The sequence below is a fragment of the Annulohypoxylon maeteangense genome (genome assembly GCF_022496945.1).
Source record: "Annulohypoxylon maeteangense strain CBS 123835 unplaced genomic scaffold GGS22scaffold_3, whole genome shotgun sequence".
NCBI lineage: Eukaryota > Fungi > Ascomycota > Sordariomycetes > Xylariales > Hypoxylaceae > Annulohypoxylon > Annulohypoxylon maeteangense.
The window spans coordinates 180790-196887 of NW_025953250.1; the positions used below are offsets into that span (position 1 = coordinate 180790).

General features: G+C 47.8%; 6 protein-coding genes across 6 annotated transcripts; 2 read left to right on the forward strand and 4 right to left on the reverse strand.

The window, feature by feature from the left end:
- Positions 1-64: 64 nt before the first annotated feature.
- On the reverse strand, positions 65-1718 carry GGS22DRAFT_197712 (uncharacterized protein; the record flags this gene model as incomplete). Its single annotated transcript, XM_047966023.1, has 1 exon — positions 65-1718. The coding sequence occupies one exon, from the start codon at positions 1716-1718 to the stop codon at positions 81-83; it is 1638 nt and encodes a 545-aa protein (XP_047821577.1). The 3' UTR covers positions 65-80.
- A 379-nt stretch (positions 1719-2097) lies between these two features.
- GGS22DRAFT_154151 (alcohol dehydrogenase GroES domain-containing protein) lies at positions 2098-3626 on the reverse strand. The gene has a single exon (XM_047959990.1). The coding sequence runs from the start codon at positions 3463-3465 to the stop codon at positions 2371-2373; it is 1095 nt and encodes a 364-aa protein (XP_047821578.1). The 5' UTR covers positions 3466-3626; the 3' UTR covers positions 2098-2370.
- Positions 3627-4459: 833 nt separating this feature from the next.
- Positions 4460-6486, reverse strand: GGS22DRAFT_154152 (uncharacterized protein). The gene is made up of 4 exons (XM_047959991.1): positions 6345-6486; positions 5464-6210; positions 5295-5409; positions 4460-5231 (listed from the first exon to the last, which is right to left on the reverse strand). The coding sequence occupies exons 2-4, from the start codon at positions 6022-6024 to the stop codon at positions 4591-4593; spliced, it is 1317 nt and encodes a 438-aa protein (XP_047821579.1). The 5' UTR covers positions 6025-6210; positions 6345-6486; the 3' UTR covers positions 4460-4590.
- A 263-nt stretch (positions 6487-6749) lies between these two features.
- On the forward strand, positions 6750-8699 carry GGS22DRAFT_154156 (uncharacterized protein). The gene is made up of 2 exons (XM_047959992.1): positions 6750-7344; positions 7435-8699. The coding sequence occupies exons 1-2, from the start codon at positions 6875-6877 to the stop codon at positions 8180-8182; spliced, it is 1218 nt and encodes a 405-aa protein (XP_047821580.1). The 5' UTR covers positions 6750-6874; the 3' UTR covers positions 8183-8699.
- On the reverse strand, positions 8700-14622 carry GGS22DRAFT_154158 (uncharacterized protein). Its single transcript, XM_047959993.1, has 6 exons — positions 14414-14622; positions 14257-14323; positions 13820-14200; positions 11125-13769; positions 10849-11062; positions 8700-10798 (listed from the first exon to the last, which is right to left on the reverse strand). Exons 1-6 carry the CDS (start codon positions 14489-14491, stop codon positions 8904-8906), a joined length of 5280 nt encoding a protein of 1759 aa, XP_047821581.1. The 5' UTR covers positions 14492-14622; the 3' UTR covers positions 8700-8903.
- A 273-nt stretch (positions 14623-14895) lies between these two features.
- GGS22DRAFT_154161 (UBC-like protein) lies at positions 14896-15995 on the forward strand. The gene is made up of 4 exons (XM_047959994.1): positions 14896-15149; positions 15220-15299; positions 15364-15569; positions 15647-15995. The coding sequence occupies exons 1-4, from the start codon at positions 15077-15079 to the stop codon at positions 15714-15716; spliced, it is 429 nt and encodes a 142-aa protein (XP_047821582.1). The 5' UTR covers positions 14896-15076; the 3' UTR covers positions 15717-15995.
- Positions 15996-16098: the final 103 nt, after the last annotated feature.

A 16098-nucleotide genomic window follows, 5' to 3' on the forward strand; every position in this document is an offset into this window, starting at 1 on the left:
CCTAGGCAACTAAACACGTTAGCAGTCTACTAGAGATTGCTGCTAATTAATTGCCCAGTGTTTTCGTCAACCATTTCTACCTACACTATTATCATTTCTTGTATTTGTCCTCTCCTATTATTAATCATATCATTTAAATCATCGTCCGCCAAACCGAGCATCAAGCAAGTTCCTACAAGCTTGAACTTTCCACCTTCTACATGTCTCAGGACGCAAGGAGAGCATGCGCCTACTAAGAGAGCCACGACATCACCAGCTTGTACGATATCCTGTACCATACCCTTCCGTCCATCTTTCGTTTGAAATAGCCGCCTCCCATATAACATCTCTATGGTGTTCTTTCGCGCAAACACATCCACCGTGGCAACCTGTATACACTCCTTAGTCCACTTTAGAAGACTAGAAACGGTTGAGATAACCAGGCCTTGGACATGAAGTGCGTTAACCTCGATGCGCGTTGTGGGAAGTCCAGGGACATCTATCTTGGTCGGCCATATAGACACTGATATGCCAATCGTTTTGCGATGTTGATTGGCATTCCACCGTGGCACCCAGCTTGGATAATCAGATGCAATTGTTCCAGTAGAATGGGAGACTGCGCCAAGTATTCGCAAGTCGTTATGCTGCACCAGCAATTTCTTGGCAACGTCCAGGAACACCTCGTCGACAGTTCTTCTATAGTCGGGTGTTATAAAGGTATGATTTACATCAATAAATATCTCCGCGTAGTTCATACTCTGATCGTTTTCATACGCATTTCGTCTTCGCGCAGCGGGATGACCTAGGAAGGCGTATACATGATCTCGCGGGTCGGTGGCTTTGCAGTTAGAGCCATCTACTAGAACCTGAAGGAAAGGGTTCTCGGCCATAAATTGATCAGGATCTCCAGGCCAGTCGCTGCGTGTTACACGACTATACTGTAACCATAAGTTCCGTGTTCCTCGTACTCCAGATGCGTCGCCGATGAATCGAGCCCTAACGGAATCGCCAACGCTCTCCATCCAGAGATCGAAGCTAAAGAGATCCCTCACGTCGATCGGAGGGCTATCTCCCCAGTAAAAATAGGCTTCTTTTGAAAGGCCTAACTCTTGTTGCACCCAGGCGCGTTCGAACCAGGAATTTCGATAAAGCTCCGCGACTCCTTCCCAAGGAACTGGGTCCAGTTCGGCAGCTTGTTCTTTGCTAAAACTCGATAACCTTGCATCTGTCTCCCAATGCGCAGCTGATATTGGTTTCACGGCTTCGAATGCCATCTTTGCAACCCCACGTCTATCTGGGCCGAGCCAGATATTGACCCTGGAGGCGGACCAGTATATGAGACCCATGAGTATGACTTGGCTACTGCGTTCTTCGTGGTCCTCCTGATTAATACAAATTGCATCTGCCCAAATAGTGCGCGATCGTGACGAGTGGCGCAAGGCTCGGAGGGCGTCATTAAGGTTCTTGCGGATTCTCAATTTGAACGATTCGGCGTTAGGTCCTACGACAAAGACCTCCTTTTCTTCACGGTCTCCATCTGACGTACCCCAGGCATATGAGAGACATTCATACGTCGGGCTTTCTTCCAGGCGAGTTGTTCGTAGGCCAAGTCTGAGCGCTTCATCTTTAGGGCCACCTGGAAGTATATCCAGGAGACGGATATAAAGATCTCCAGGTCCTTGTTCCGGAAGGGCCGTATAGCGATAATCCTCTATGACGGACTCGAGAATTGGTGCCATTGTGGTTGCTCGAATCTTGATGTGCTTGATTATAGCATGAAGCTGTAAATTCAATAGCCTTTAGGACAAATGCGACGCGTCTAGGGAGTTATTGACGACAGTGAACACTCAATGTAATCTGGTGTAAGAACAAGTCTATGTACATGTCGATCACCTCTTCTACCTACTAACACGTGTACTACGGCGGTGAAGTAGCCACCGACAGTGACTATCTACATTTATGAACCATAATACAATCATGCTGCAAGCTGACAAAATCGCCTAAGCACATAGCTATCTTTTCAGTTGGCTTGGTCGTATTCGATTGAAAACCCGCCCCTGAATCTGCCGATTATCCGGAGTTTTCATAACGGCTATTGCCGTATTAACATTGGGAATTTAGGTCTAGCTAGACTTTAAGCACAGTACAAAAAGCCACCCAGATATCTGGATGATCAACCATATTGTGGACACCAACCACCATGTTTTATGGGGTATGTATAAATATATGGGCCCGAATAGCCTCACAAAATTGGTACCCACCCAATCCAAAAAGATTTCATTTTGGTTAGCCAAGTCATTAGAACCCAACTACGACCAAACCCATGAAAAATTCGTAAACCGTTTGATTTATTCTGCGCACAGTCATCGAATAATAGCTACAGCCTATTACTCATTCTTCGTTCGGGGCAAAGTAGACCGCCCTCCCGGCGCCCGCCTCCTTCGCCGCAAACTCAAGCGCAGCAACCCCATCCTCCAGCTTAAAGACCCTTTTCGTCGTCAACCCCGCCTGAGGGCCTAGCTTCAGCGTCCCCGTCTCAATCAACTTAAGCATATCCAAGGCCTGTTCGCGCGTGTACATCAAAGTCCCCTGTATCCTCAACCCGCGGTACACGACCGCGCGATACGGGATCTCCAAATCCTTCACATTCCCCATCAGGTTGACGCGGCCGTTTGTCCGCACAGACAAGATCCCCGCCTGGATATGCGAGGTATTCGTCGCCATCGGTGGTGTCAAGTCCTGGAACACGTCGACGGGACCGTACTTTGCGATGCTGGCCACATCAGCCTCGAGGTCCCCGCTGAACACAACCGTGTCTACCCGCCCCGGCGCCAGCGCCTTTAGTTCCGCGAGGATCTTCTCGTTGCGCCCCATGGCGATCACGCGCGCCCCCATCGCAAGCGCGACGTGCACCGCCGCGCCGCCGAAATTACCTGTCGCCGGCGTGATCAGCACCGTTCCCCCCGCCGTCAGACCCACGTCGCGGAACCCGCCGTAGGGAACTACGAGTTGCGCGTAGAACGCGACATCTTTCACTGCGATGCCGTTCCGCTTGAGCGCGGCCTCATCCACGCGCATCGCATTCTCGAGCGGGATCTGCACGAGCTCCGCCCACGTCCCGTTATCCGAGAGGCCGAGACCCCGTGTGTTGGGGAGGTGTGCGCCATCGCGCTCTTTAATGATGGGTTCAACTATGACTAGGTCGCCTACCGTGAGGTTCCGGGTATCCGCGGATGTGGCGGCGACACGGCCGATGGCGTTGCCGCCGCCGATGATGGGGAAGGAGATGGGGTAGTTGCGTGGGTTGCCGTTGGTGAAGATGTCGGCTGCGTAGTTGAATACCCAGCTGTAGAGCGGCTTTACGATGACTGTGCCAGGACCTGGCCTTGGGGACGGGAGGGAGGTTACTTTGGGGTTGATAGAGGCTGATTCAAAGACTAGTGCTTTGTAGGTGCTTGGGAGCTGAGCGGAGTTTGGTGAAGACATGGTGAAGTGTGGATGGGAAGTTCAACGCGATTTGTGATTTTTGGTGGTTACTGATTATCTGTAATTGTTGAGATACGGATTATACGCACTTACAAATATTCAATGGCTCTACACTGCCTTTTATATATCGGTGTCGGTGGAACCCGGCGACTTCAATGAGGTTCTCGTCAGGGGTTGGGAACGGGTTTCCATCTCGTCCGGTCGGTCATTTGTCATCGCGGACGAATACCGGATAGATTTCCTAATTGGACTATGGACGGTCGCTTACCGGTCGGGTGGAAAAGACTGTGCCGCAGTTACCCCTGTATAGACCTAATTACTACGTCGCGATACAAGCTTGAATCCTAGGTCGACTCTTGAACGCTTCATCAGAACGTCCCTTGTACAATAGGTACGTGGTTAGAAAAGCAGCTACTTCATACCGTATTAGGTTTGCGCTGAAGCTGAAACCTGATAGTGATCTGTCCGCTAAATTCCAGTGGATAGTCGCTACAACTTAAGCTTGTTTTAGGGACTTAGTCGCTAGAAAAAAACGCCACACGGTGAGAGGATACTCTAATTTATACAGCTTTAAGCCATCAGCACCCGTAGTGTGCCTGCCTAGGCATGAATAAAAGTTTTAGTCTGAACCTTCGTAGAAAGCAGACAATATTAAATAAGAGAATACTAGGTAAGCTTACCTGGCATGATCAAGGGTAGGTACTGGGTAGGTAGGTATATCTACGCAACTCCTTCGCGGAGTTAATGTGCCTGCGGAATAATGACTGGAGATAAGGATTTCCTCATGCGAAAATGATGATGACACAGACAACCAAACAGAGACGTCGGGGTAAAAAAAGGAGATAGGAGGTAACAGGTAGTAACAGGTTATATTTGTAAGTTTCATTGGATGATATAGTACATAGGTAGTCCGGGTGACGGGGCAGGTTGGACAGATGGATATTCGCGTGTATGAATTATAACGCGGAGATACTTTGTGCTAAACGGATCACGATTTTGTTCCTCGTTATGATGAGATTGTCATATTTATTATGATCAGTGAGTGATAGGTCCTCTCCCCTGGTATGCATTGTATATTTTGGTCGTTTGTTGATCTTCTCAGATAGAACCCTACTATCACAATGGCTATGCTGGCCCCCTTCCGTCGAAGAATTCCTCGTCTAGTAGACCCAGTAAAGCTTTCTGACCAGCCCACTGTTCCTCGGCAGCAGGCCTGATCTGCTCAGGAGGCAGCACGAATCCATAATCTCCCGTATCCCGAAGTTCGATGGTGTATGAGAACTCCGCACCACCGATGCTGTATACATGATCTGGTGCTGCACCGGTCGTAACATACAACACGGCACCGCTAGGACCAAAGGTGAACGTTGTGCGGGCATCCGAACTATCCCTAATACTTTCGCTCACCACGCTTGCCGCTTTGGTCCACTTACCTAACTCCGGTGCGTACAGTGTCTCTTTATACCCAAACGGAGATAGAATGTATTGCCCATAGCTGTGCCAGTCGATGAAAAGTTTGATGCCGGATCTATCACGTAGTTCTCGCACTAGTTTATCTAGACCCTGAACCTCTGGGGTATCTGAGGGTGCTTCACCCCTATAGGTCTGAGAGCAGGGGTTGGTCGAGGCCCCCCGAGAATTTGAATCCCACGCGAACTCCCAGTTTCTGTTAACATCGCGACCAATACAAGACAAGTTGTCTCCGGGAGGTGGCGGTTGCCGATTTTTCCGCCACAGACGCTCTGATGTTTGAGAATACACGAATCCTTGAAACAGTCAATCGATGAAAGACATGAGAGGTACTAGTTGAAGAAGTATAGACAACTTACCGTCCGGGTTCACAAATGGAATTATATAAAAGTCGTATCTATCGATTAGTGAACGAGTGAAATTGTCATTGTTATTATAGCCATTGATAAGCTGAAGGGTTATGTACTCGACGACCTAGAGTTTTTAGCATGCTGGTTTTCATGGGGACACTTCACTGATACTGCTTACAGGCGATGTGATCCATTCCCTAGCATGTACATTTCCATGATAAAGTACTGCTGGCTTACCAGGCCCGCTCGCACCCCACAAGTGAAGGCCATAGAGGTCTCTTCCCTCATATGAAGTGCCAGACGATATGATCTCAGAGTTGTTTGAAAATGATTGTTGTAAGTCCTTGAAATATTGAACATGATCGTCGTAACCATGATATGAATCATACCATGAAAGATTCCCGGCTTGTCGCTGATATATGGGTTTGGTAGCAGATTCTGCAGCAATTGATTCCGCTAGATTCTCATGCATGACTTTGTAGTCAAGTTCAAGTGATTCGAAACGTGTGATCTGGTCAGGAGAAACGAGAATATCAATGTGTTTGTATACATCGTGATTCCATTGCTCATAGGTGATATTCGAGAGCTTTTCTTGTATGATAGACGGTCGCGCATGCGTGTTTATTCGGAATACCTTATATCCATCATAAGTTGTAACTCCTACCTGGTCGGCCTTAGGAAGTGAGGCAACGCTTGTGGCGAGCGAAATTAGTACGGAAATCCACCGAATGGACTTCATTGCAAAGACAAGAGCAATACCTGGTACGTAGTAGGGTTGAACTCAATAAACATCATGGAGGGTTGGTAAGTATAACCTGAGCGTAGTATCATCTTTTTATATCTATTCGCACGTAAATTTAAACATCGTGTACCGTTACATCGGAGGTAAATAATTGTCGATGGAATCATAACGAGATATCGTTAGCTAAGGTCAACAATTAGTAGTTAGTAACATTAACCACTAAATCAACCTTATGCTCTAGATCATGCAGAGTGATCAAGCGTCTGGTGCATTTCGAGAGACTGCCAAGCTGCTTAGATCTCTGGGTATGACTCTACCTTCCGGATTTACTCTTGTGGTGCCATCTTCGCGATTCTTAACAACGATTGCGCAAAATAGAATATGTCGCCAGGAAATTAATTCCCTTCGCCAATCGCTCAGATTTCGATCATTTATTAGCTAGTGCGGGGTAATATTTTCAATTGGAAGACAATTATGGTAAAGTCGCTGAAAGGTCTCAGGGTGAAGCGACGAAAACTTAGAAAAGGGGTGTAGCTTATAGCTATTTCATGCATATTTCCATAAATGAGGAAATAGTACTCTTTATGGCGATAAGTTTAAGAAAATACCTATATATAGGGGCAATTCTAGAAATGATGTTTACGTAATTGGATGTGGCCCGAGCTCCAAGGTAAACTCCGAGACTTTTGAAGCTCTCAAAAAAGAAATGTCATCATTGTGAATGAATTTCCAAGCTCTCTCCCACTCACTCTTCCTAACACGCCGACTCGACTTGTGACGTGGCCCTCAGCGAGTAGAATAGGAACGAGAGGAAAAGAAGTGTGTGGAAAGTGGAACGGCAGCAATCATGTCGCTGACCAGAGCTAAGAGAGTTGTTTCGTCGGCCTTACGGCAAGGTGCCACGCGACAAATAACTCGACAAGCAACAAGATCACTACTAGCACCTACGCTTACTTTAGGAGCTGTCCGAACTTTCCAAAATACTACCAAATCTTCTGCCCCGTCACCTTCGGGTCTCAGCGGCCTCGGCACCGTTCCGCCGTCTTATTTCCAACGCCCCTCACTCCCCGCCAACACCATCATCCGCTTCGTACCCCAGCAGACGGCATGGATTGTCGAACGCATGGGCAAGTTCCACCGTATTCTCGAGCCCGGTCTAGCCATCCTCGTCCCCTTCCTCGACCGAATCTCCTATGTCAAGAGTTTAAAGGAAGTCGCCATAGAAATACCTAGCCAGAGTGCCATCACCGCCGACAACGTGACCTTAGAGCTCGACGGCGTCTTGTTCACCAGGGTTTTCGATGCATACAAAGCCAGGTATGTCTTTCTGCCTCAATACCTTGCTCACACCCCCACTATGGCCATAATATAACCAATCCTATTTACTAACACCCCACCCTCTACCAGCTACGGCGTAGAAGACGCTGAATACGCCATATCCCAACTCGCCCAAACAACCATGCGCAGCGAGATCGGCCAGCTCACCCTCGACCACGTACTGAAAGAGCGCGCCGCCCTGAACACCAACATCACCGCCGCCATCAACGAAGCCGCACAAGCATGGGGTGTAACCTGCCTCCGATATGAAATCCGAGATATCCACGCGCCGGGCGCCGTAGTCGAAGCCATGCACCGACAAGTGACAGCGGAGCGATCCAAACGCGCCGAGATCCTGGAGTCCGAGGGTCAGCGCCAAAGTGCGATCAACATAGCCGAAGGAAAGAAGCAGAGCGTGATCCTCGCTTCGGAGGCTCTTCGCTCCGAAAACATCAACCGCGCGTCCGGTGAGGCCGAGGCTATCCTCATGAAAGCCAAGGCTACGGCTCAGGGTATTGATGCCGTAGCTAGGAGTATCAGCGAGGGTGGGGCGGCGGCTCAGGGTGCGGTGAGCTTGAATGTCGCGGAGAAATACGTCGATGCGTTTGGGAAGCTGGCGCGCGAGAGCACGGCGGTGGTTGTTCCTGGAAATGTGGGAGATATCGGGGGTATGATCGCCACGGGACTGAGTGTGTACGGAAAGGTGGGCGAGGCGCAGAGCCGGAGTATGGCTAAGCAGTTGATGGAGAAGGGGAGGTCAGAGGAGCCCGCGGAGAAGGAGACCAGTGTCGTCGACTCGATGGTTAGGGAGTTCGATAACACGGCTCGTAGAAAGTGAGGAAATGTGTGACAAAGTGAGATAGCTCAGTCGGCTATCGGGATACTATGGTAAGGAAGACGTCACGTTATCCTTTACGAACATATGAGGGTGGTAAGGAGGAATGGGACGGATGGGGAATGAGATGGAAACGATTGCATGAATCCGTAAAAAGGTCACTGTAACACCAAACCCGTATCTATCAAAAAGGAGGTTGAGATTTATCATATCACTCGGCATGAGGGAAAGAGAAAAGGAGAGAAAAAAACAATCAAAAATCGGCTGAGCATGGCGTCGGCGGGCATTGCGGTAGAGGCATTGTCATCACTGTTGGTATAATCATCCTACTTGGGCCTCAAGTGTCTTATTGTATGGATATGTAATTCTATGGCACTCTTAAAACGACCACGCAACTCATAAGAACGCATGATGGGGTGGGGGTGGATTGGGGGCACGAGACATGGGAGTTTAGGTCGTGTCAGATAGGCGGCAGCTCCCTTGGGAATGCTAATAAAAAGTTCGAAGGATGAATATAAGCCTAAGAGGTTGTAGGTGCCTAGCAAGTATCTATGTACGCAACTCTCCTCAAGATTATTTCGAGTGCGTTGTGGTTTTACCTAATGTTTATGAGAATACTACCTACCTAGCTTCATACAAACCACTGTAAGGTAATTCAACATAACCACGAGTCTAATAGCCTGCGAATTCAGCTCATCATTGCCGTCATAAAAGACTAATAATCTCAAATCCCCAATTCCGATCCAACAACCTCCAATGCCTTCGTCAGCAACTTCGATACGCCTTCATCCCCGCTCGTGCCAGCTACGCTGCTCGCGCTGACAATCAACGGGTAAAGTCTGAGTAGATGTTTACGGCTCTCGCTTTCGACATTGGCTGTGTCGGGTATAGCCTCGGGTTCGCTTCGAAGCTCTACTAATCTTTCTAACATCCGCGATAGTTCTTTGCGTTGGCTAAGCGGTTGCGGCATGCGACCACGCAGCGGCTGATCTGCAATGTAGGCCCGTAGTGTAAGAGCTGCCCTCAGTATTAAATATGGTGCTGCCGTTCTTGCTAGTCGCACATGGAGAGCATGAGGGGATTCAAATGGCATATTCGCCGCTACCTTTGGTGGAGGAAAAGCAGGCGTTGGGGGTTGAACTGTTATGTGAGGTGTTGATGCTTCGCTATGGTTACTTACCAAGGCGAAGAGCTCATCAATACATATGTAACACATCTTCTCGCGTTTAGCAGGAGGTGGATCGATGGTACGGCCTCTTCGTGGCTTGTAAAGGTTTGAGAGTCCAATTATGTCATCTCCATCGCTTCCGTAGATAAGCGCGGATTCTGCAGGTGCTGGTGTATGTATGATGGACATGCGGAATAGGTTTTCTGCGAACACCTTTCTGGTTTTGTCCGCTACAACTTCTCCACCTAGAGAAGGAATGATGAGCTCACGAAGTTTCAAGAATGAAGAGATATCAAAATCCTGATCGTCCGCAATGTTAACTCGATCTGGGGGTGCATCGCAATCTGCACTGATGACCCCATTGGCAATAGTAACGATCATCTCCCAAATGTCTTGTAGGTTTGGCCGGGAAATATCGAGTTTATGGAGTTGGGGGAGAGTAGCTTCTAGAATAACCAAAGCAGAAGTTGTGGATAACCTCCAAGGTTGCTCTGTCTTAGTGATGATGGGAAATCTGTATTTAAGTACAATCGGCTTCGATAAAGCCGTAAGAGCGGTCAGGAATGCGCCGTCGCTATAGATCTTTACGTCGGATGCGTGGCTAACAAGTAATGATTGAAGAATCAACATGCTGGCCTTAGACATAGCAACGTAAGTGCGTTTTTGTGAATTGCGTTGGCTTGACATGGCATGTTCTTCGAGGAAAGCCAGTGAGATGAATTCGGAGGTCTGAGATATCACGGCAGACGGCGCCCCTGGTAGATCAGTTCGAAGTAATTTTATCACCTCTAAAACCTGCCCTTGCAAAGGTGTGACATGATCAATATCAGCTATGTATGATCCGGGGGTCGCCACTTGCATGACTTCTCGTAATAGCGTTAACATTCGACGAATGCGGTCAACTGTAAGGTCAACTTGTATAAGACGATACACGTCGCGAAGAGCCGCGACGTAGGCGAGAAGGCAATTTTGGTTATCTGTGATCTTGCCCGTGTTGCCTTTTCTAGAGACAGGAACGCCACGAGACCACAGATCCCAGGCCAGGTCAATTGTTGTCTTGTTAAAATTCTGTTTTATACCGTTCTGACTTTGTGAAAGCATCTGGGTCAACGCTTTGAACGTTGCCGTGCTAATTTCTAGAACCTGGAAATCAAGTAGGGAAGCAAAATGCCCTAATAGTTGCTGCCAATATGAGTTGAATGTGGGATGGACAGTCAGCACGTCAAGATAATTGGCAAGGAGACTAGATATGCCATTTAGGACCACAACAGCGGTGTCATGCCAGTCGTGGCGTATTTTCTCGTCAACGTCTTGCTTGCCAACATCTTCAAGTTCCTCCTCAATTGACGAAAGAAGTTTAAAAATGACAGACTTGATGCAGACAGACCATGCTTCAGGACCGAGCCTTTCTCCATATGCATCGAATATGCGCAAGAGTGTCTGAATAGCGCCTAAACATGCTATTAGTATAGAACCATGACATAATTATCGAATTACCTACTGTTTCTTAAATCAAGTCGATCGTCGGCTGTCACGGTAGTTAGTCTCAACAAGAGAAGCATCCACAAGGCAGCGTCCGAGGATGCATCTTCAGCATTCGAAGCCTTCTCAACTAATGAAATGCCATCAGGATCATCAACAAGAGTATCGGTAATTGGAAGCAATTTGCTTTTCCCAGACAAGAAATCAGAAAGTACCCAGAAGAACGTGACAGTCTGACAAAGAAAGAAAAGTTAGTAAGGCAGATAGGCGAGCACGAATATACGAAGCGACTTACCGTGAGCGCAATATTTAAATCATCGTCCTGTGAACAGAATTTGTACAGGGTATCAACAAGAATAAGAAAACATGATTTGGGCAATGACCCGAGGAAGTCAGAGCATATTAATTGCAAAGAATTGAACGCGGATCTAATGAGCTTGCTAGATCGTGTTGTAAGGGTGAAGGATTGGTCACCAGTGTCTCGTGTGCCGTCACCGTATCTTCTTGGAACGAAGATACTACCAATAATCTCGAACGTAATCTCCCAGCCACTCAGAAGCGTATCGCCACAGTCATCAAGAAGGCTTTTAAGGCCCTCGAGTATGATCTTATGGATATCAATATCTGTTGAATGAGTGGCTACGGAAGCTGCACGATCTTCCATCTGTAGTGGAAGCAAGGAGTCGCGGAGAGCCTCGAGGAGGCGCAGTTGAACCCGACCGCGGGTTTCGTCGTCGAAGCCAACTACAGATTTGGCTGCGTTTAGAGTAAGATGCACAAGAATATCTGCAGCACGGTTTCGAATCTGTGCTGGCATGGGGACGGAGCTTAATGCGTTAATAAGCTCAGTGGTGATGCGCGTCCAGCCTGACACATCTGGAGGGTAGCTTAGAAGTCTCTCAATGTTGATACTCGCAATTTCACCGATTTTCGCAAGGGCAAATTGATCCTCTTGACTGGGACCAGCTGGCAGTATGGTAGATACGCTGACAAGTCTCCGATGTTGACCACTCGGCGTTCGAAGGCCCGTCATTGGCACTGGCGTTGTTAGGGAAGCTGATGATTGTGGTCGGCTTGATGCTTCTGAAGCCTGGTCTGTTCGTTGATCTAGCAGACCACATATGGCGTCGACGACCTCCACAAAAGCACCATTAGGAAAATCAACCGTGCTTTCGAAGAGTCTAGATGCGGCAGTTTCAACAGCCCTTATCTCAGTGCTGAAGTTGGCCAAGAGCAAAGAAGCTTCACTCTCTGCTCTCGGGTCCGGTCCCTTCCCGGCGATTGGGGTTCTACCGGGAGACTTCCCAGTTGCGAATAGCACAAAGTCGGCTTGTTGTAACGTTTCCAAAATAATTGACCAAGAGGCACTAAGTGTTGGCCCCAAGGCTATTCCCAAATTCAATAATGCGCGTAAGCATAGAAGGTTCCGAGTGTTCAAAGTTTGAGGTATCGTGTTAGCATCCATAGATGCCTGTCTCTGCCTCTCACCGGCAGCGCCGACTGGGGTTACCAAGTTATCAACGCTAAGAAGGCCCCTAGCATTACCTATGATACTATTGGGGACCTCAGAAACGGGGCTGACGGCGGTAGGTTTAGATGCGCCAGTATTTGAGCAAGCAGTGAATACGTTGGGGGGCACAGCTGCTTTACCCAAGGTTGTGAGGAAAGCATCTCTTGGGGTTGTAAGGTGAAGTAATCCAGCAACGTGGGCGAATTTCTGAAACGCTCGAACCAGGCCATGATAATATTCCGAATCGAGTGCAGCATATAAAAAGGTAGAACATGTTGCAAGGATAGCTGGCCAGCATTCGTCGATGATAGCCGCGCATATCTCGACCTCGGCATGTAAGGGATGGTCCTTTACTGCCAGAGGATTGAGGGGAACAGGGTTTTTCTTGAACGAACCTGATCTCTCGAGAGAATTCAGAGTGGCCGTCCTCTCTACTATAGTTTTTAGATTACCGGTATCATCATCAACTAGACTGGGGGAATTCCTCCCCGTTTCTGGCTGCTTAGCACCACGTTTGCGAGCCCGGTTGTCGGGAGGAACCGTAAGTGGCAAGATGAATTTAGCCAACCCTTCAGACAAGGAAGTGATGCAAGATAGTGTTAATGCGTAGATGTACGATTCTGGAACCAACGGCGGTTCAGTCTTGTCAAGTTGATCAATGCAAGCGACTCGGACCGTACTCCATTGGGAGCTAATTCCGGTATTTCCTCCCTCACCAACGGATCCGCCGATAATTCCAGTAACGCCGCTAGCCTCTAGCATTGCCTGATCCGATGAGCCCCCTATATTTGCGTACGGGTTTGCGACGGGGATAGTAGACTGGTGGCCCAGACCAATTACCACGGGTCTTTCTGTACTAACCCTAACAAACGTAGCGGTCAGATTCCTAAGAACATCCTTCTCCCCCTCTTCAGAATCGTAGAAGGTATATATACGCCTGAGTAGAGGAGGCTCTGAGAATATACCCCGAAATACCTCCATACATAATGCTCTTCTCCAAGCAGCCGTGTCTTGATCTAGTAGTTGAGTAAGTGTATCGAGGGCTTCGCCACCCTCCGCCGGTAAAACATCAAGATGTTTTCTGAGTAACGTGTATAAAATACGAACAAGACGTACGGAAGTTGCAAAGTTCGGCTTTCCGGATAATGATTTGATCACAAAGGGCATTACCCCAGTGCGGAGTATATGTGCCTGTTCCGGATGATGAGAGTCGGTGAAAATGATGGCATGCTGACTCAAGACCGATTCTATCAACTCTAAGCCGAATGTCTGTGGAAGCCCAGTAAACCTGAGATATTCTGGTCGTTGATTCTCTGTCATTAGGCAGATATCTTTAAAAATACGGTAAGCATCCATAGACGCGGCGCGAAGTTGAACGGCGCCATCACCGGTAGGGGCATCGCCAACAAAATTCCCATCAGGTGCTAATTCTAAACGACATTAATATCTGAAGTTCAACGTAGTACAAGTCTTCACTCACTATCCTCAGCTGCTACCTTTTCAAATACGGTCATAACAAGCTGCTGAAGCGTAGCTGCGGATGTGTTGTTGACGACCCCATTCTTTGTCGTCTGCAAAATGAAGCAGATATTCAGAGCTGTAACAAGTAAATCTCCCTGGATCTCTTTAGAGTAATTCTGGAGCAATGATGGCAAAGCTTGTAGAATCTTAAGTTGGACATCCAGCCCAGCGGAGGTGGCCTCTCGTAATGCTTCTAAGACGGGGCTCAACTTGGATCGTGGGAGTGCTGTGACGAGAACGAGGCGGGACAAGCAGACAATGGCGATTCCGGTAAACTTGGCGTTTCTTGTACCACAAGCTATGACAAAGGGGTTGACAAAATTGACCTTCTGAGAGAGTTCTACATTATACCGTAAGTACTCCTCGGTATCCGGTTAGTCTAGAAGAGAAGCATACCAGCAGCAAGGTGTGATTCACTTGTGGCACGAATTCCTTTAAGTTCCTCGAGAGACTTTTCAGCTGCCTGGAAATGAATTAGCAAAGGTTTGTGTCATTGAGATTACCCGTAAACTCATAGAGATTGAGCCAGGGGTAAGTTTAAGTGAGTGCATGCCTGTCTGAGATCGTTATGTTTCCGTTTACTCTCTTGTATGAGATTGGTTAACTCCGTAGAGAGGAGCTGTGAGGTCATCTTGGCCAATCAGGTTGAATAGAATCCATCTGATCAAATCTACGAGTTAGAAGTTCAAGTATTTGACAACTAATTATCGTGAGGCATCGAACAAAGATGGAAGATTGAATTGATTAGTTGTTTAGTGTAAGTCGTAAGCTTCACAGCTTCTTGCCAGATTCGTCATAAGCCCACTTACCAAGAAATTGATCATGACTAAGCATATGGGTACCTGGTAATCGCAGTTTCAGCCACAGATAATGTGGCAGACAATGTAAATCCAAGGTGCCAGGGGTGCTTACTAAAACATTAGCAGGCCTCGGAGGGCGCAGCAGAAGGCACCCAGAGCGGCGGAACCTTCCATCCAGGTATCCAGGTACGAAATACATGTTTGTACCTCAACCCCACCATCCCGCATCATTCATCTTTATCGCTGTAACTTCGTGAGGCTGCGTTCCAAGTTACAACTCTCTTACCAATTCAGAGGCTCTGGCAGCATAAATACTTACAATCTCACAATAACACGTTAAGAATCGGAGTTAATTACCTCATCCGGTTAACAATAGATTTCCCTCCTCGACACATACCTACTTGATTGTATCCAAGATGGGCGCTAAAGTTCCTCGAAATTTCCGTCTCTTGGAGGAGTTGGAAAAGGGAGAGAAGGGATTGGGAGCTGGTATATTCAACCCTTCCTGGACGATATCTAAATGTTTAGGCTGACCTGCGATCGATTATTTGTGCAATAGAGGCATGCTCTTATGGTTTAGATAACCCTGAAGACCTCCTAATGTCCGACTGGAACGGCACTATTCTGGGACCTCCCCACGTTAGTTATAACCTATATGCTCTATGACGAACAAGAAAACGGGAACTGATATGCGCGATTATAGAGCGTACACGAGAACCGAATCTACTCCGTTAAAATGCACTGTGGTGATCAGTACCCCGACAAGCCACCCACGATCCAGTTTGTCAGCCAAGTCAACCTCCCGTGTGTCAACCAAAGGAATGGAGTGGTAGACCCAAACCAATTACCATGCTTAGCGAACTGGAAGCGAGACAATACCATGGAGACTATCCTGATCGAACTTCGGAGGTTAGTAGAGGTTGTTATATCGAGCATAGATCTGGGCTTTATAGATTGACGATATACTAATCACGGGTCAACTTTAGATACATGGCATCGAGTCAGTGCAAGAAGCTTCCTCAGCCACCCGAAGGATCAGTTTACCCCGGCCAGTAGGATAGTTGCATCGAGGAAGCTTTCGAGAGGGGGTTGAATTTGACAGACAACGCGCAACCTCCAGCATCCTAGACACGGGTCTTGGAAGAGACCCAGATTCTGATTTTGATGTTTTCCCCAGTATGATCGTGCTAGTGCTTGATAGATCAACTCATTGCATCATAGCGAGGCCAGAACCATCGCGGAGGAATCTCCAATTGAAAGGGACGGAAGGTTTAAGTCCTGGAGTTTTGGCATGAATAAACAATGAATTAACCATTATCCTCTATTGTATGAGCAAGCTTATTCCCTTATTATCGTAACTATCGTGACTCTTGACATTTTAGCGTAACATGTTGCCCATATTAACCGAATGCTCACTAAATTAATATATGCCCACGTG